This window comes from Globicephala melas, chromosome 16 (assembly GCF_963455315.2).
Source record: "Globicephala melas chromosome 16, mGloMel1.2, whole genome shotgun sequence".
Classification (NCBI taxonomy): Eukaryota; Metazoa; Chordata; class Mammalia; order Artiodactyla; family Delphinidae; genus Globicephala; species Globicephala melas.
The window spans coordinates 31,325,235-31,345,825 of NC_083329.1; the positions used below are offsets into that span (position 1 = coordinate 31,325,235).

A 20,591-nucleotide genomic window follows, 5' to 3' on the forward strand; every position below is an offset into this window, starting at 1 on the left:
GGAGACTAGATCTCTGATTTCACATATTCGTTTCTCAAAGTGGAAGAAGCTACATTCTCTTCTGAGTCCGTAATGAATACAGGTACGTGTCTCTTTTATCAGCTGGTAAATAACAGATATGCATAAAGCCACATAAGGATGGGGTGGGAAGTGTTATGTTGGTGGTTTACAGAGCAAAACGTAACATAGTTGGACTTCCCTGGTGGCACAGTGGTTAAAGAATCTGCCTGCCAATGCAGGGGACACGGGTTTGATCCTTGGTCCGGGAAGATCCCACATGCTGCAGAACAACTAAGCCCGTGCGCCACAACTACTGAGCCCACGTGCTGCAACTACTGAAGCCCGCGCTCCTAGAGGCCGTGCTCTGCAACAAGAGAAGCCACCGCAATGAGAAGCCCACACACCGCCAACGAAGAGTAGCCCCCGCTCGCCGCAACTAGAGAAAGCCTGTGTGCAGTAATGAAGACCCAACACAGCCAAAGATAAATAAAACAAAAAAACATAGTTTCTTCACTCCCACATACAACAAGAAGCAATCCTTAGAAGGGCACAACTCCTTTAGAAACATAGCTTTTAATTTTGCCTGGAAGTCAAAGGAATTTTTCTGTGTCATTTTTCAAAGTTTGACAGAAAAGTTGTGAAGCTGATATGGTCACGTGAACTGGTGTGGCAACAGTGACTCTCTAGTACAAGTGGGCAGAAGTGAAGGGGATCAGGAAGAAATGTTTTCTTCCATCTGGTGCTCAAGAGGACACATTGCAACATAGATGGTTTCTCTCTCAGGAAACTGTCTCTGAAGGTAAAGTAATTTTAATAAGAAAGTTATACTCAAAGTTAATAATAAAAAGTAAACAAGTTAAAATAAATATAAATTTGGAGTGATCAAAATGTTCTAAAATTTACTGTGGTGATGGTGGCACAACTCCGTGTATAAAGTAAAAGCTATTGAATTATATGCTTTGGAAGGGCAAATTGTATGGTATACGAATATCACAATAAAGCTACTAAAATAAATATAACTTACAAGTGTTGCATTAGAATCATGAAGAAATATATCCAGGAGTTGTTGAGGTGGATTCAATGCCTTGATGTATCTTGTTACTAAGATCTGTATCCCTTCATCATTAAAAACAGTAGTTGTGATTCTTCGTTCAGGAAATAATGCCTTACAATTTTTTTTAAAAATCTGTGCTCTCTCCAAAACATCTATTTGACCTGAAAACTAGAATCGAGTTGAAAACATTTCAACATTGTACTATATTGTCTCCACAGGAAAACATCAAGAACCAACATTCATTTTTGTCAGCTTTGAAATTAACACTTCTTTGATAGTATATATGAAAATAATTCAGTGTAAAACCTACCTTGTTTAGTTCTGGATTACAGATGGCATATGATATTTGAGGTTCAATAGTAGCAAAAATATTTAAAAAGGTGCATTCTTTTAAATTCTGTCCATTATAATCTTCTTTAGGAGACACGTAAGTCTCACTCCAAGTATACCCAAGCAAAACCGGTGGAATATTTACTTGAAATGTTCCACTAATCTGAAAGAGTATATCAGTATAATGGATTCTGCATGATGAAAATAAACATCAGTCAAATATAGCATAGCTCAGTTCAGTCTTCTCCATGGCAGGAAACAGGCTTGCATGGGTTCATGCTGATTCTACTAATAGGTACTTGCACAAGGATGGTAAGGTTCTCCATGATGATTTGTTCATAGGCAACCTTGACACCCTGGGTCCCTGTCTAATATGTAGTACGTGGAGAAGGCAGAAGTAAGAAAGGGATGAAACAATGAAGCAAGTTAATGGACCAGAGTGATAAAAGCTCTTAGAAGATCTAATTTAAGCTCAGAGAAAATGCTAAAAGACCATGATACATTTTGCATTGGGTCTGGAAAGAGGAAAAGAAATATAACAGCAGGAAGGATGACCCAAAGTCCACTGGAGGAGGGATCTTATGCGTGTGTGTGTGTGTGTGTGTGTGTGTGTGTGCGCGCGCACGCGCATGTTTGGGAGGAGATAATTTACAATAATAACTAATAATACTACTAATATAACTAATAGTTATTGAGCACTTACTATGTACAAGGCATTCTGCCAAGTGCTTGATATAGATCATATTATTCAATAAGGTAGATACCGCTCTTATCTCCATTTTATAGATAAGGAAACTGGGGCTCAGAGCATGTAAGTAATTTGTGTGAGATCACAAAACTAATGAGTAGTAGAGCCGGGATTACAACCCAGGTTGGTCCACCTTTTTTTTTGCGGTACGTGGGCCTCTCACTGTTGTGGTCTCTCCCGCTGCGGAGCACAGGCTCCGGACGCGCAGGCTCAGCGGCCGTGGCTCACGGGCCCAGCTGCTCCGCGGCATGTGGGATCTTCCCAGACTGGGGCACGAACCTGTGTCCTCTGCATCAGCAGGCGGACTCTCAACCACTGCGCCACCAGGGAAGCCCGGTTGGTCCCCCTTTGAAGCTCACATTCTTAACTACTTCTCTATCCTAGCATCTGGCCTGAGACTGAGAAACACCTGCAGGGATTTACAAACATAGGAAGCCCTATACCTCCAACAATTTAGAATCTCCGTTGCTCTTTATTTGCAGCACTTGTATTTTCAACGTGCTCCCTCATGACATCCTGTGATTGCATAATACGCAGACGTTTCTATTCTCCTCCATTCTCTTCTCCTTTCTTACCAACAGTTTTAGGTGGTAACATGACAGCCATGTAGTGACCAAGTCACATAAGTAAAATGCAAGAAGTCTGAGAGGTTTTCTGGGGAAGTGTCTGTTTTCCTGATACAGGCACTGCCCCTTCTTGCTTCACCCCACCTCCTGTTTGCAGCATGAATATGAGGCTGGAGGTGCAATTATGAGGATGAAAGTCACATGATAAGGAGAGTAGAACAGAAAGACAAAAGTAGCTTGGATCCTTGATAATATTCTTGAGCAGATGCACTGGCATCTAGACTTCTTTTTTGTGAGATAAATAGACCTCTTACAACAGCCACTGTCAGGTTTTCTGTTGCATATGACTGAATACAGTACTAACTGATAGACACATAAATCCTTCTGAGTCAAATGACTTTGTGTGCTTGATAAATGCATCTTTAGGGACTTGATTAAAAGTTATCTCCTCTGTAAATATTCCCCTGACCTTTCATGCTCCTCCTCATTCTCCTCTCACCTACCCCGAACCCCTCTGAACACCCCCTTGCTTCCCCTTCCAAACCAGGAAGGGTAGGGTACTCCTTACTCAGTGTTCTCATAGTACCAACCTCATGCCCCTACCAAAGCCCTACAGCATTACCATGTCGTACTGAAATGGTTTTCTTCTATAGACAGTGAACTCCTTGAGGTAGAAAATTCATTGCTGAATCATCTGTAACTGGCATATCTCTGTAAGTTACAGGGCCCCAGATGAAATCTAGAATGGGGTTTTTATATTTTGCTGGCCATGTAGGCATTTTCTTGCTGCAAAACCCAACAGCAGAGCCCTCTGGGGGTACCACAGACACAGATGCTAATCATCAGTCTCACCATTATCAATAAACAGTGTTTGAGGAGCTGAAACTCCTGGAACCCATGGTTACAAAGCAATGTCATTAATCAGAATATTTATGAATCTGGTCTTACAAAACTATTATGAGCAAATATGAATGTTGCTTTAAGATCTAAGGCTACCTGTCCTTTTCTTCATCAACAAACACTCTAAAAATACATGAAATAAATTTGTGGGTGTCTCCTATTCCAGAGACAGCTAAAACCTTCAAATACTCCAACACCCATGGGGCAGTTGAATACAGGATCATTTTGACTGACTTATCAACCTGCCAGTCAGAATCTGACTCAAAGACACAGGTATTTCTATTAGCCAGAGACAAAAATTCAGAATAATTAGCAAAGAATCATCTTCTATTACCTCAGATTGTTGCAGGAGAGCAGAGAAAGGGAAGACAATGGATCCAAGCCAATTCTTTCTTATATATGAATGACCACTGCAGCTCTTGAAACTGTGATCCTATTAAAATAAATAATTTTTCTATTACTCATTCTATATCATGTGTTGGATAATTTCACACAAACATGTAGGTAAGTATAAAAAATTCTCTTCCTTTTTAAAAAGAAACCAAAGAGTAAATAGAAAAGATTTTTTTTCTCCCTTTAAAAAATTTCTTTAAAAGATAATTGACCATTTAAAGCAATAATAATGACCTGTTGTGGAGTTTATGACATACATATAAGGAAAATGTATGATAACACTAACACAAAGCACAGGAGGGGAAATGGTAGTATAGTAATATCCTGTTCTTACACTATATATGAAGTGGCATAATATTATATAAAGATAGACTGTGATAAAGAATATATAATAAAACCTAACACCATACACAAAAATAAACTCAAAATGGATTAAAGACCTAAATGTAAGACCGGACACTATAAAACACTTAGAGGAAACATAGGAAGAATACTCTTTGATGTAAATCACAGCAATATCTTTTTTGACCCATCTCCTAGAGTAATGGAAATAAAAACAAAAGGGACCTAATAAAACTTAAAAGTTTTGCACAACAAAGGAAACTATAAACAAGACCAAAAGACAACCCTCAGAATGGGAGAAAATATTTGCAAATGACAAATCGAGTCATTTGCAAATGAGTCATCAACAGACAAACGATTAGTCTCCAAAATATATAAACAGCTCATGCAGCTCAATTTAAAAAAACAAACAATCCAATCCAAAAATGGGCAGAAGACCTAAATAGACAGTTCTCCAAAGAAGACATACAGATGGCCAAGAAGCACATGAAAAGCTGCTCAACATCACTAATTATTAGAGAAATGCAAATCAAAACTACAATGAGGTATCACTTCACACCAGTTAGAATGGGCATCATCAGAAAATCTACAACCAACAAATGCTGGAGAGGGTGTGGAGAAAAGGGAACCCTCTTGCACTGTTGGTGGGAATGTAAATTGCTACAGCCACTACGGAGAACAGTATGGAGGTTCCTTAAAAAACTAAAAATAGAATTACCATATGATCCAGCAATCCCACTACTGGGCATATACCCAAAGAAAACCATAATTCAAAAAGACACATGTACCCCAATGTTCATTGCAGCACTATTTACAATAGCCAGGTCATGGAAGCAACCTAAATGCCCATCAACAGACGAATGGATAAAGAAGATGTGGTACATGTGTACAATGGAATATTACTCAGCCATAAAAAGGAATGAAACTGGGTCATTTGTTGAGACGTGGATGGATCTAGAGTCTGTCATACAGAGTGAAGAAAGTCAGAAAGAGAAAAACAAATATCGTATATTAAGGCATATATGTGGAACCTAGAAAAATGGTACAGATGAACCAGTTTGCAGGGCAGCAATAGAGACACAGATATAGAGAACAAACGTATGGACACCAAGGGGGGAAAGTGGCGGGGGGTGGGGTGGGGTGGGATGAATTGGGCTATTGGGCTTGACATATATACATATATACACTGATGTGTATAAAATTGATGACTAATAAGAACCTGCTGTATAAAAAAATAAATAAAATAAAATTCAAAAATTAAGAAAAGTACATGCACCTAATAAAGAGTTACAAAATATATAAAGCAAAAACAGAGCTAAAACATATGACACCAAAAGCAAGTTGATAAATTTGACTTCATCAAAACTTAAAACTTTGCTCTTCAAAAGGCACTGTTGAGAAAATGAAAAGACAAGCTATGTACCGGGAGAAAATATTTGTAAATCATATATCTGATAAAGGATTTGTACACAGAATATGTAAAGAATCCTCAGAACTGAATAATAAGAAAACAAATAACCCAATTTGAAAAATAGACAAAAGATTTGGACAGACACTTCACCAAAGAAGATATTCAGATAGCAAATAAATACACGGAAAAGTGCTCACCATCATTAGTCATCAGGAAATACAAATTAAAACTACAATGAGATACAACCACACGGTTATTAGAGTGGCTAAAATTTTTAAGTCTGACCACTTGTCTGTAAGACTGTGAAAGAACTAGAAGTCTCATACATTGCTGGTGGAAATAAAAAATGGTACAGTCACTTTGGAAAAACTGTTTAGCAGTTTCTTAAATGTCTACTTACCATATGATCCAGCCATTTCACTCCTATGTATTTACCCAAGAGAAATTAAAGCATTTGTCCATACAAGGACTTATACACAAATGCTCATAGCAGCTTTATTTATAATAGCCACCCCCAAAGAAAACCCAAATGTCCATCAACAGCTGAATATTTAAACGTACAACAGAATGTATGTGTTCAATAGACTACCACTATACAGTAAAAATTAATGAACTAGTTGATAAATAAAACAACTGAGACACATCTCAAAATAATTTTTCTGTGAAAGTTGCCAGACCAAGGGGAAAAAAGTGCATACTGTATGCTGCCATTTTTATACAATTCCAGAAGATGTAAACTATAGTTACAGAAAGCAGATCAGTGGTTGCCTGGGGTGGGAGGAAGGAAAGGAAGGAGGGAGGTATTCTAACAGGACAGGGGAAAACCTTTGAGAGTGGTGGATATGTTCATTATCTTGACTTTGATGATGGTTTTATGGGTATATATACGTCAAAACTTGTCAAAGGGGCTTCCCTGGTGGTGCAGTGGTAGAGAGCCCGCCTGCCGATGCAGGGGACACGGGTTCGTGCCCCGGTACGGGAAGATCCCACATGCCACGGAGCGGCTGGGCCCGTGAGCCATGGCCACTGAGCCTGCGCGTCCGGAGCCTGTGCTCTGCAACGGGAGAGGCCACAACAGTGAGAGGCCCGCGTACCGCAAAAAACAAACAAACAAACAAACAAACAAACAAAAAAAACCAACCTTGTCAAAGTATACACTTTAATTATGTGCAGTTTATTATATGATAATTATGCCACAATAATCCTATTTTTTAAATTAGAGAAAGTATGTGTAGTAAGAGAAGCAGGGACTAGACATAAATGGGTTTGGCATTTACCACCACGACCAACCCCACTGGCAGTACTCTATGATTCACTCCACTTTTAGCCATTTAAATTTTTCACTTCATCAACAAAAGTGCTGAAATGGGGGAATATAGGAAAGGTGTTAGAGAATAGCTCTTGGGACAGGCATGTTGCTTGTTTAAGACTAGTATAGGCAATATCCCTCTCTTTAGCACTAGTATGTACTTATATCCACTGAATTTTTTTGTTTGTAATTAGGGAAGGTGAGAGCAGTTGGGCTGAGTTTAGGAAGCAAGGTGAAGAGAAAGGACAATGAGGACATGGAAAGGGTTGGTGTGCACTGTACCCCACTAGGTCCCTTGTCCTGGGTTTGACCCCTGATGATTAGGGTCGGCGGCTGGAGAAGCTCTTCTACTGTGAGATTTTGTGTACCAATACTGTTGCTTTAAGATCTAGATATATAATATGTAGCATGAATTCAGAGAAAATAGGGCCATTCTTCCCATGTTTGTGCAGAATCCAGTGCCTCTTGGGTATTCTGAAGTTTCATAGCTTTGGGCTCAAGGATAATTGGGGAGATAATACCCTTGGCACAGATGATGGCATCCTAATCAGGGGCAATGTCAACAGTGGTGGTGGTGAGATTCTTTTAAGTGGCTTTGAGAGCTGTGGAGCCTGAATCAAAAGAACACACACACACTGTTGAAATGGGAAGGATGACTATAGCTAACAGTCATGTTTAGGCACATATATGAGGACTACTTGGAGGCTTCCAGAAAATTTTCGGAGGGACTGGTGGAGGTTCTGTGAGTAGAGGGTGGACCAAGAGGAAGACCTTAGATTATTTAGGTTAACGTGACTTCTTTTAAATCCATAAACTCAGAATTTCTGTTAATATTAAAGTTATACACTATTATCTGGGCTGAAGTAAGGAGATAGGATAAAAGAAGGGAGATAAAAAGGGTAATTCATTGTAGCTTTCCTCACACACTATCTTGCTTTCTGCTTCATTTTTTACCTTTCCACCATCCACCTCTGCCTTGCTGCTGTAATTATGGACCATGTTGGCTTACTGCCAAGAAATAATGGTATCAGTTAGGTTGCCATGGCCCGTTCCTTAGAAAATTCATCTGATGGTCCACTTGTAGATAGTCCAGGTTAGAAATGTAAAAACCTTGCAAAAGAAAATGCAGTATATTCTGGCTCCCATTTTAATCTGATCTCTCTCTTCTAAGAAGAACAAATGCCAGGGAGTCCAGGGTCATAATAGACAATTTTGAGATTCTAGTGATCATATGCAACTGTTAAGAATATCAAGAAAGCCATGGTATTCAATTTCCAAGCCCTGGGATTGTTGTTGCTACGTACCTGAATCTGGGGAAGGGCCGAAGTTTGAAAAAAGCTGCCAATACCCCAGATTCCTGCCTTCAGTTCATAACCACTGCTTTTGGATATCTTGCTACATGTCAGTAAACAGTGTAAAGCATCTTAACGTATATACCTTTATCATAGTAAATATGCTTAGTGCAGCAAACTTCAAAAATACGCTAAAGCTTGGCTACCAGGAAGTTCACGTGTAAATGTAACGTTCAATTGCAGAAATCTACTTTTCCCAAATTCTTGGTATATTTATCTCTCCTCCTCTTCTATGTGGTTTATGATCCCTGTTATTTTATTTTATTTTATTTATTTATTTTTTGCAGTACACTCTCACTGTTGTGGCCTCTCCCGTTGCGGAGCACAGGCTCCGGACGCGCAGGCTCAGCGGCCATGGCTCACGGGCCCAGCTGCTCCGCGGCATGTGGGATCTTCCCGGACCGGGGCACGAACCCGTCTACCCTGCATCGGCAGGCGGACTCTCAACCACTGCGCCACCAGGGAAGCCCGATCCCTGTTATTTTTGAATTGACTTGTCATATGTCTGATTTTATTTCAAGTTGCCCCATATCCTTTTTAGAAAATGTTGGAAATAGATACTGTATCTAAAATCAAATTTACAAATATGTTAATAGACTTCATTCAGTCTGAACTTATAATTATTTCAACATTGATTATTATTTTACTTTACCTCATGTTTTTCAATAATCATTTCATCAAAAATGTTGATATATATATTATCTTTTATTTTAGATAAGCTTGAGACGCTATAATCATGTCCTGGTAAGCTGTAAATAAGAAAAACGTATTTAAATGCTTAATTGATTTTATAAAAGCATTATTCATAAAGGACTATAAAATTGCCTGCATTATTTTCTTTTATAAAGTATAAGATAAGAAAATCTATGTGCTTTCAGGACAACTGCTATCTTTCATTAAAGCCAGTATCAAAATATCTACAAACAATAAATGCTGGAGAGGGTGTGGAGAAAAGGGAACCCTCTTGCACTGTTGGTGGGAATGTAAATTGGTACAACCACTATGGAGAACAGTATGGAGGTTCCTTAAAAAACTAAAAATAGAACTATCAAATGATCTAGCAATCCCACTCCTGGGCATATACCCACAGAAAAGTCTAATTGAAAAAGATACATGCACCCCAATATTCATTGCAGAACTATTTACAATAGCCAGGATGTGGAAGAAACCTAAGTGTCCATCGACAGATGAATGGATAAAGAAGATGTGGCACATATATACAATGGAATATTACTCAGCCATAAAAAGAAATGAAATTGAGTTATTTGTAGTGAGGTGGTTGGGCCTAGAGTCTGTCATACAGAGTGAAGTAAGTCAGAAAGAGAAAAACAAATACCATATGCTAACACATATATATGGAATCTAAAAAAGAAAAAAAAGTTATGAAGAACCTAGGGGCAGGACAGGAATAAAGACGCAGACTTACTAGAGAATGGACTTGAGGACACGGGGAGGGGGAAGGGTAAGCTGAGACAAAGTGAGAGAGTGGCATGGACATATATACACTACTAAATGTAAAATCGATAGCTAGTGGGAAGCAGCCGCATAGAACAGGGAGATCAGCTCGGTGCTTTGTGGCCACCTAGAGGGGTGGGATAGGGAGGGTGGGAGATGCAAGAGGGAAGAGATATGGGGATAGATGTATATGTATAGCTGATTCACTTTCTCATAAAGCAGAAACTAAAACAGCATTGTAAAGCAATTATACTCCAATAAAGATGTTAAAAAAAAAAAAAGTCAGAGGGATGCCATCAAAAAACCATGCAAATAGTCAAGAACCATATGATCTGCAGAAATTGAGGGAGATGAACAAGATTGGCAAGAGAAGGGGGTAAGGGCGCCAGGAAAAGAGAAAGGACTTTGATAACAGATGTAGTTGACAGTTCTTTATATTCCTTTTACCCGAGGGAGAGCTAAAGATGTATAGGAAGTAACAACTGAAAATTGCTACTTGAGTTTAGAGAACAATTTTAAGTTCCACATTTTAAATCTGTCTTGATCAGTGCACTTTATTTTCAATTACAAAAGCCTATTTATATAGCTTTAGCATCAAATATGAACCTTGAGAAAGAAAAGAGCTGGAGATCCCACTTCCTGATTTCAAAATACATATTTTACGAAGTTACAGTAATTGAAACAGTCTGGCCTAAAAACAGACATATAGACCTGTGGTACAGAATAGAGAGCCTAGATATAAATCCTTGCATCTATGTCAGGTCAACCGATCTTTGACAAGGGTGCCAAGACTACTCAATGAAGAAAGGACAATCTCTTCAACAAATGGTGTTGGTAAAACTACGTGCAAAAGGATCAAATTTGAGGGAGGAGATATGGGGATGTATGTATATGTATAGCTGATTCACTTTGTTATAAAGCAGAAACTAACACACCATTGTAAAGCAATTATACTCCAATAAAGATGTTAATAAAAAAAGAATCAAATTTGATCTTTATCTTATACCATACACAAAATTCAACTCAAAATGAATTAAATATTTAAAATGTAAGACCTGAAACTATAAAGCTTCTAGAAGAAAATACAGGGGAAAAGTTTCATGACATAGGTTGTGGCAATAATTTCATGGACATGATACCAAAGCACAGGCAACAAAAGCAAAAATAAAAAAGTGGAACTATATCAAACTGTAAACCTTCTGCACAGCAAAGGAAATAATCGTCAGAGTACAAGGTCAACTTATGGAATGGGAGAAAATATTTGCAAACCATATATATTATAAGGGGGTTCCTCTCCAACATACATAAAGAGCTCATACAACCGAATAGTAAAAAAGCTAATAATCTGATTTTAAAATGTACTAAAACTTGAATGGACATTTTCCAAAAATGACATACAAATGGCTAATAGATACACGAAAAAAATGCTCAAAATTACTAATAATAAAACACTCAGTAATAATCAGGGAAATTCAAAGCTACAATGAGATATCACTTCACAATTGTTAGGATGGCTATTATCAAAAAAAATAAAATAAAGTAACAAGTGCTGGTGAAGGTGTGTAAAACTGGAACTCCTGCACACAGTTGGTGGGAATGTGAAATGGTGCAGCTGCTATGGAAAACGTTATGCAGGTTCCTCAAAAAATTAAAAATAGAACTGATACCATATGATCTAGCAATCCCATTTCTAGGTATTTATCCAAAAGAACTGAATCAGAATATCAAAGAGATGTTAGCACTCTTATGTTCATTGCAGCACTATTCACAACAGTATGGAAGCATGCTAAACGTCTGTTGACAGATGAATGGATAAAGGAAATGTGGTATATATACGGAATACTGCTCACCCTTTAAAAAGAAGGAAATTCTGCAATATGTGGCAGCATGGATGAATCTTGAGGACATTATACTAAATGAAATAAACCAGTCATAAAAAGACTGCATGATTCCACCTATATGTGGCATCTAAAGTAGTCAAATTCATAGAGTCAAAGAGCAGAATGGTGGTCACCAGGGGCTGGGGGGAGGGGGAAATGGGAAGTTACTAATCAACAAGGCGTAAAACTTCAGGGAAGCAAGATGAATAAGCTCTAGATCTGCTGTACAACCTTTTACCTACATTCAGCAGTAGTATATTGCACACTTAAAAGTTTGTTCAAAGGGTAGATGTCGTGTTAAGTGTTCTTCCCACATTAAAAAAGTCAGTAGATGTTGAGTAAGGAAAACTACCCTCTGTAACAGTGGCTCACGTGATTGTGGGGGAAGGCAAGCCCAAAATCTGCAGGGTAAGCTGGCAGCCTGGAAGCCCAGGGGAGAGCTGCAGTTCAAGTCTGAAGCCAGTGTGCTGGCAGAATTCCATCTTCCTAAGTGGGGTAAGCCTTTTTTCTGTTAAGCCTCCAACCAACTGGATGAGGCACACCCCTATTACAGAGGGTAAAGAGAGTCAAACAGACACACACACACACACACACACACACACACACACCTGTTAGTTCTGCTTTTATGGAGAACCCTGAAATGCAATGACACTCTGGAAAAGGTAAAACTATGGTGGCAGTGAAAGGATCAGTGGTTGCCAGAGGTTCCAGGGGAAGGATGAACGGATAAATGGGTGAAGCACAGGGCATTTTTAGGGCAGTGAAACTATGCTGTATGATACTACAGTGGTGGATACATGTCATCATACATTTGTCAAAACCCATAGAATGTACAACACAAAGAGTGAACCCTAATGTAAATTGCGGACTTTGATAATGTGTCAACATTGGTCCATTGATTGTAACAAATGTACCACACTGACACTTTAGGGAGCTGTGTGTGCGTGTTGTAGGGAGAGGATGTGTAAGAACTCTGTGCTTTCTGCTCAGTTTTACTGTGAACCTAAACTGCTCTAAAAATTAAAGCCTATCGATTTGTTTAAAATGGAAAAAAAAAAAGAAACTCAATCTCATTAGAAATCCAGGAATGTAAATTAAACCACAACAAGAATATCACTTTAGATCCACTGTATTAGAAACATTAATTTTAAAAATACAAAATATTATTGAAGATGTGGCACAATAGGAACTTTTATATCGCTGTTGGGAGTATGTATTGGCACAATCACTTTAGAAAAAACTTTGGCATTAGCTAGTAAAGTTGAAGCAATTCCACTCCTGGATACAGATCCTAAAGTAAAGGGTCTCAAAGTGTCCCCTGACTAGGAGCATCAGTAACACCTGAGAACTTGTTAGAAATGGAATTATGTATCAGAGCTACTGAACTAGAAACTATGGAGTTGGGCCCAGCAATCTGTTTAAAGAAGCTGTACAGGTGATTTCAGTGCACAAAATACTTTGAGAACTACTGTCTTAAAAAGAAACTCTTACATGTGTGTTCCAGATGACAAGTACAAGAATGTTCAGAGCAATACTATTTACAATAGCAAAACATTAAAACCAGGCAAATCTGCATCAACAGGATAAAGTATAAATAAATTATGGCATTTTAATACAGTGGAATACTATACAGAAGTGAAAATAAAGGAAGGAAGGAATAGGTACAAGTATGAATATGGATAAATCGCTCAAAATAAGAGTGAAGAAACAGATTGCAAAAGATCATTCAATTTACATAAAGTTGGAAAACATCCCAGGTAAATAAAACATAGCTAGGGATAAATACCTATGATTTAAAGTCATAAAGAGAGGGAATGATAAACAAATTCGTGGTTGGTTACCTCTGGGGAGAAAGAAAGGGGATACAAATAGTTATTGGCACAGTGGAGCCTTCAAAAATATTGCTAATACTCCATTTTTTAAGCTAGATGGTAGATACAGAGGTATTCATTTTATCATTTTTCCTCAGAACTTACATTTACATTATATATATTAATATCTATGTAAGAAATACTTCATAATTTAAAAACTTAAAAATTAAGCCTATATCCATCATTATTTTCAATAAACAGCTCAAGAAAATAATTTTGTTACTGCTCTATTTTAGAAGCTGAGGAAAAATGGACTCCAACTTACATAAAATCTACTTTAATTTCTTCATTCCAGCATGGATGAGATCCACTTGCAACACTGGTTTGGTACACAGTGTGCTGAAAGGAAACTTCCACAAAGGGGTGCACAGTATCCTGAAACACATGATTAACACGACTAGATTTTTGTAACATTTTATATAGCTGATAAAAGGTAGAAATTAGTTACTGGCTGATAACTGGATGGCTTACTTTTTCCAGTTTTTCAAACAACAATTATTCATTCATTCATTCAATTAACATTTCTTCAACCTATTCAATATCAGGTACTACTTTGCTAGGATCCAAAAATAAATGGAAACCCTTAAGGATTTTTATCTTAAGTCTATCAGGAGAAAATAAACAGGTAAACAAATAATTGCAATGAAATGTAAGAAATATATTCAAGGTATAATAGTAACTCAGGAGAGAGAATGATTAACTCTCTGGGGTGAGGACAAGGAGAACTTCACAGAGAAAACATTGCTTGGGCTTGAGCTTTGAAACATTAAATAGTAGTTCATGTGGCCAATAACATGGAGGTATGGTGGCCATTCCAGGCAAAGGAAAGGGCATATACGGAGGCCTTCTAGAACAAGTAGTAGTATGATTGATACCGCTGTGGGCTGATGAGAAATGTGGCTGATTGGTATGTAAGAACCAGACCATCACAGAGTGGTAGCCGTTCTAAGGAGCTACCATTGTAAGGAGCTTGCATCTTATTCTATAGACCCTGAGAGCAGGGTAGCAGAGAATGAAATAGTTAGAATTACATTTTATAAAGAGCACCTTCACTGTGTTATGGAGAGTAAACTAGAATTAGATGGATAGTCCAGTTAGGGGCCGGTTGCAATTCAGGGAAAACATGATCAAAACGGCACTTTACAGAAGTGTTAAATACTTACCTCATTTAAGATCTCATCTGAGGTTACGGATTTGATTGTTTCTTTATGTCTGAGGCGAGACATGGATGATATCAAATAAGTAGGCATATCCAAGGCTCTTCTGAAAAACAATATAGAGATAGGCACTTTAATTAATTTTAATATTAGTTTTGGTGGGAGTAGCTGGCTTTTTGCTTATGCTTATAGAGGTATATAAGTCAGCTACCCTGGATCTTATAGAGTTTGCTTTGGATCTTCATAACATAGGTGGTTAGAGATAAATACGTGACAATCACTACTCTGAAAGGGTAGCTCCTAAATGCTGAACTATGGATTGGAACCAGTCTGTGACAGAGTTTTCACTGACCCTCAGCAAAAGGAAAAAAATAGAGCAAGTAATACTTTGAGACTATATTCTTCCTATTTTTGGTGTTACAATATTCTTTCTTTTACAAATTGATTATTATAGAAAATGGTGGTAATTTTATAATGTCCTTATTTCACAAAACAGCCTTGAAATGTGCATTTGTTTTGAGAATATCAATTCTATCATAAATAAAGTCATATTTTATAATATAAAACACAGGCAAAACCTTTAAGAGGTTTTAACTATAGATTCGTAGCTAGTAAGCAAAATATTTGTTTTGCATATGTAGAGTTCATGGGATGTGGTAAACATAAAATAAGCAAGTAGAGCACATAAGTGTTAAATGTAGACAGAGAGGGTTGATCAGTATTCCTGAGGTACCTGGGCACTAAATATTCACAATACATAAATTATACATGAGATTAAATATATGAAACACTTGAAATTCGGGTTATACTAAATATTCATGAGTATTTAATATTCATGATGCCTTAATTTGGCCACTCTGACCCTACATATCCTCTGCCCAAGAAACGCAAATAAAACACACTGAGTGCCTGCAGAAGAGATAGGTAAGATTTGATTTTTGTAGAAGTCACCTAAAATGATAAATCCAAAATGGAGCTTACTCTCTCCTGTAGTCTATATACTTCCAATACTGTGAGGGGACAGTGGCAGAAAACAGTGTAATTAGCAATAGCAGCTTAAGTTTTCACAATAGGGAATAGGGACAGAAGGTATTTATTTGATATAGCACCCAAAAATATACATGTTAAAGGTACTTCGGGCATCTCAAACTTCTGAAAATTTGTAATACACAGCAATGACAGTAAGTTTGACTATCCAAATGAAGATTTCAACTTTCATTTAGTTTCTGTATATTGAACATTAATAAACTGCAAAGTTTTTTTTTTGTTTTGTTTGTTTGTTTGTTTTGTTTTTTGTTTTTTTTTTACGAGGGCCTCTCACTGTTGTGGCCTCTCCCGTTGCAGAGCACAGGCTCTGGACGCGCAGGGTCCGCGGCCATGGCTCATGGGCCCAGTCGCTCCACGGCATGTGGGATCTTCCCGGACCGGGGCACGAACCCGTGTCCCCTGCATCGGCAAGCGGACTCTCAACAGCTGCGCCACCAGGGAAGCCCCAAGTGCAAAGTTTTATTAAGAAGACAGTATAGAAATTTACATTTAAGACATCTTTTGCAACTCCAAAAATTGGCGCAATTGCCTTACCTATTAACTATTGCTTTCCTTGTAGGAATATTATAAGCCCTCAATATTCTGACAAGAATCTTAATATCTCCGTCACAGATAGTCTGTGCTGCCACTTTTTTCCTTTCTTGCCTCTGAGGCTTTAACTTTCTTCGTCGTTCAAGAAGCTTACAAACTGCACGTGTCAACTGGCTAAAGAGTAAAAAATGATCAATCACACAGATACAAGATAACTTAAAATTTGAAATATATCAATTTTTTAAATTAACTATTATAAATAAGGCCATTATTCTGAACCATGTTCTCTCCATTGTGGAGGGGAGACAGAGTTGTCTTAGACCCAAGGAAAGAATCTTTTTCTGGGCATAGAAGAGATGCTATGTTAAGAGAGAATGTGATTGCTCCACGTAATTTGGGTGTATGGTCCAAGTAGAAACAAGGGCGTGGAGAGGTAATTCCATGAAACATGACGTTATATCAAAGGATTATTCATTTTTTAGGAATCGTTCTCTTGAAAGTGGTTAGATACTCAACTTTTCTACATGGTTCTGAATAGGAGTTAGTTATATGTGCTCCCAACCCTGGCAGCACAAATCTATGCAATTATAGCTTTATGGTCACACCTATTTTCCTCCAAAGACTGAAAATAAAACACAGACTTCAGACTATACTACAAAGCTATAGTCATCAAAACAGTATGGTACTGGCACAAAAGTAGAAATATAGATCAATGGAACAGGATAGAAAGCCCAGAAATAAACCCACACACCTATGGTCAATTAATCTATAAATATGACAAAGAAGGCAAGACTATAAAATGGAGGAAAGAAAGTCTCTTCAACAAACTGTGCTGAGAAAACTGGACAGCTACATGTAAAAAAAATGAAAGTGGAGCATTCTTTAACACCATGCACAAAAATAAACTCAAAATGGATTAAAGACCTAAATATGAGACCAGACACTATAAAACTCTTAGAGGAAAACACAGGCAGAACACTCTCTGACATAAATCACAGCAATATCTTTTTCAATCCATCTCCCAGAGTAATGGAAATAAAAACACACATAAACAAATGGGGCCTAATTAAACTCAAAAGCTTTTGCACAGCAAAGGAAACCATAAACAAAATGAAAAGACAACCCACAGAATGGGAGAAAATATTTGCAAATAATGTGACTGACAAGGGATTAGTCTCCAAAATTTACAAACAGCTCATGTGGCTTAATATCATCAAAACAAACAACCCAATCAAAAAATGGGCAGCATACCTAAATAGACATTTCTGCAAAGAAGACATACAGATGGCCAAGAGACACATGAAAAGATGTTCAACAACACTAATTATTAAAGAAATGCAAATCAAAACTACAATGAGATATCACCTCACATCAGTCAGAATGGCTATCATCAAAAAATCCACAAATGGGCTTCCCTGGTGGCACAGTGGTTAAGAATCTGCCTGCCAATGCAGGGGACACACGTTCGAGCCCTGGGCTGGGAAGATGCCACATGCCGCGGAGCAGCTAAGCCTGTGTGCCACAACTACTGAGCCTGCACTCTAGAGCCCACGAGCCACAACTACTGAAGTCCACATGCCTAGAGCCTGTGCTCTGCAACAAGGGAAGCCACTGCAATGAGAAGCCTGCGTACCGCAACAAAGAGTAGCCCCTGCTCGCCCCAACTAGAGAAAGCCCGTGCACAGCAACGAAGACCCAATGCAGCCAAAAATAAATAAATAATTTATTTACTTAAAAAAAAAAATCCACAAACAATAAATGCTGGAAAAGGTGTGGAGAAAAGGGAATCCTCTTGCACTGTTGGTGAGAATGTAAATTGATAGTGTCACTATGGAAAACAGTATGGAGGTTCCTTAAAAAACTAAAAATAGAACTACCATATGACCTAGCAATCCCACTATTGGGCACATACCCAGAGAAAACCATAATTCAAAAATACACATGCACCCCAATGTTCACAGCAGCACTATTTACAATAGCCAGGACATGGAAGCAACCTAAATGTCCATCAACAGAGGAATGGATAAAGAAGATGTGGTACATATATACAATGGAATATTACTCAGCCATAAAAAGGAACAAAATTGGGTTATTTGTAGAGATGTGGATGGACCTAGAGAGTGTCATACAGAGTGAAGTTAAGTCAAAAGAGAGAAACAAATATCATATATTAACACGTATATGTGGAATCTAGAAAAATGGTATGGATGATCTTATTTGCAAAGCAGAAATAGAGACACAGATGTAGAGAAGAAACTATGGATACCAAGGGGGAAAGCAGGAGTGGGAGGAATTGGGAGATTGGGATTGACACAAACACACTATTGATACTATGTATAAAATAGATAACTAATAAGAATATGCTGTATAGCACAGGGAACCCTACTTAATGCACTGTGGTGACCTAAATGGGAAGGAAATCCAAAAAAGATGGGATATATGTATATGTATAGCCAATTCATTTTGCTGTACAGTAGAAACTAACGCAACATTGTAAAGCAACTATACTCCAATAAAAATTAATTTAAAAAAAAGATGTTCAATATTGCTAATTATTAGAGAAATGCAAATCAAAACCTCAATGAGATATCACCTCACACCAGTCAGAATGGCTATCATCAAAAAATCCATAAGCAATAAACGCTGGAGAGGGTGTGGAGAGAAGGGAACCCTCCTACACTGTTGGTGGAAATGTAAATTGGTGCAGCCACTACGGAGAATGGTATGGAGGTTCCTTAAGAAACTAAAAATAGAGCTACCATATAAACCTGCAACCCAACTCCTGGGCATACACCTGGAGAAAAACATGGTCCAAAAGGATACATTCATCCCAATGTTCATTGCAGTGTTGTTTACAATAGCCAAGACATGGAAGCAACCTAAACATCCACTGACAGAAGAATGGTTAAAGAAGATGTGGTACATATATACAATGGAATATTAGCCATTAAAAAGAATGAAATAATGCCATTGCAGTAACATGGATGGACCCAGAGATTGTCATACTGTGTGAAGTGAGACAGAGAAATAGAACTATCATATGATATCACTTATATGCAGAATCTAAAAAAAAAGATACAAATAAACTTATTTACAAAACAGAAACAGACTCACAGACTTAGAGAACGAACTTATGGTTACCTGGGGGAAGGGAGGGGAGGAGGCATAGTTAGGGAGTTTGGGATTGACATGTACACACTGCTATATTTAAAATGGATAACCAACAAGGACCTATTGTATAGCACAGGGAACTTTTGCTCAATATTCTGTAACAATCTGACTGGGAAAAGAATTTGAAAAAGAACAGATACATGTATATGTATAACTGAATCACTTTGTTGTACACCTGAAACTAACACAACATTGTTAATCAACTATACTCCAATAAAAACCAAAAAGTTTAAAAAAATAAATTTTCATCATTGACACACACACACTACTATATACAAAATAGATAGCTAATAAGGACCTACTGTATAGCACAGAGAACTCTACTCAACACTCTGTAATGGCCTATATGGGAAAAGAGTCTAAAAAAGAGTCGACATATGTATATGTATAACAGATTCCCTTTGCTGGACACCTGCAACTAACCCAACATTGTAAATCAACTCTACCCCAGTAAAAGTTTTATTTTTAAAAATTTATTTATTTTTGGCTGTGTTGGGTCTTCGTTGCTGCACATGGGCTTTCTCTAGTTGCGGCGAGCAGTGGCTACTCTTCTTACAGTGCGTGGGCTCCTCATTGCAGTGGCTTCTCTTGTTGCAGAGCACAGGCCCTAGGCGCACAGGCTTCAGTAGCTGTGGCGTGTGGTCTCAGTAGTTGTAGCACTCGGGCTTAGTTGCTCCGCGGCATGTGGGATCTTCCCGGACCAGGGCTCTAACCTGTGTCCCCTGCATTGGCAGGCGGATTCTTAACTACTGCACCACCAGGGAAGTCCCTACCCCAGTAAAAATTTTTTAAAAGTAAGTTTTCATTTAAAAAATGTGCCCATGAAAGAATTACTTCAAGGTATATTTTAGAATAGAACACCCCCCTCAAAAAAAATAGCCTTCAGCATCCTACACCAATTAAAACCTTATTATTAATACTAAGAATCTGCAAGTGGCCCCAGGGCGGTTTCCCCAAACACAGCATCCCTAATTCCTGCTCCCACCCTTAAGTTTCCCAGATAGGACAGTATGAGAACTGAGTTACTTCAGCCAAAGGCTCCCCCAACTGCTGCCTGTGGATCACAGAGCCCTT

The 20,591-nt window shown here is 38.1% G+C and overlaps 1 protein-coding gene across 1 annotated transcript in view; it reads right to left on the bottom strand.

The window, feature by feature from the left end:
- CC2D2B (coiled-coil and C2 domain containing 2B) overlaps positions 1-20,591 on the bottom strand; it is a 97,687-nt gene that overhangs the window by 16,334 nt on the left and 60,762 nt on the right. The window contains exons 22-28 of the mRNA XM_030865177.3: positions 16,350-16,520; positions 14,775-14,871; positions 13,877-13,986; positions 9,058-9,154; positions 3,933-4,031; positions 1,365-1,547; positions 1,025-1,222 (exon numbers count right to left, since the gene is read on the bottom strand). Coding sequence (XP_030721037.2) covers positions 1,025-1,222; positions 1,365-1,547; positions 3,933-4,031; positions 9,058-9,154; positions 13,877-13,986; positions 14,775-14,871; positions 16,350-16,520 — 955 coding nt within the window. The remainder of the gene's footprint in view (positions 1-1,024; positions 1,223-1,364; positions 1,548-3,932; positions 4,032-9,057; positions 9,155-13,876; positions 13,987-14,774; positions 14,872-16,349; positions 16,521-20,591) is intronic.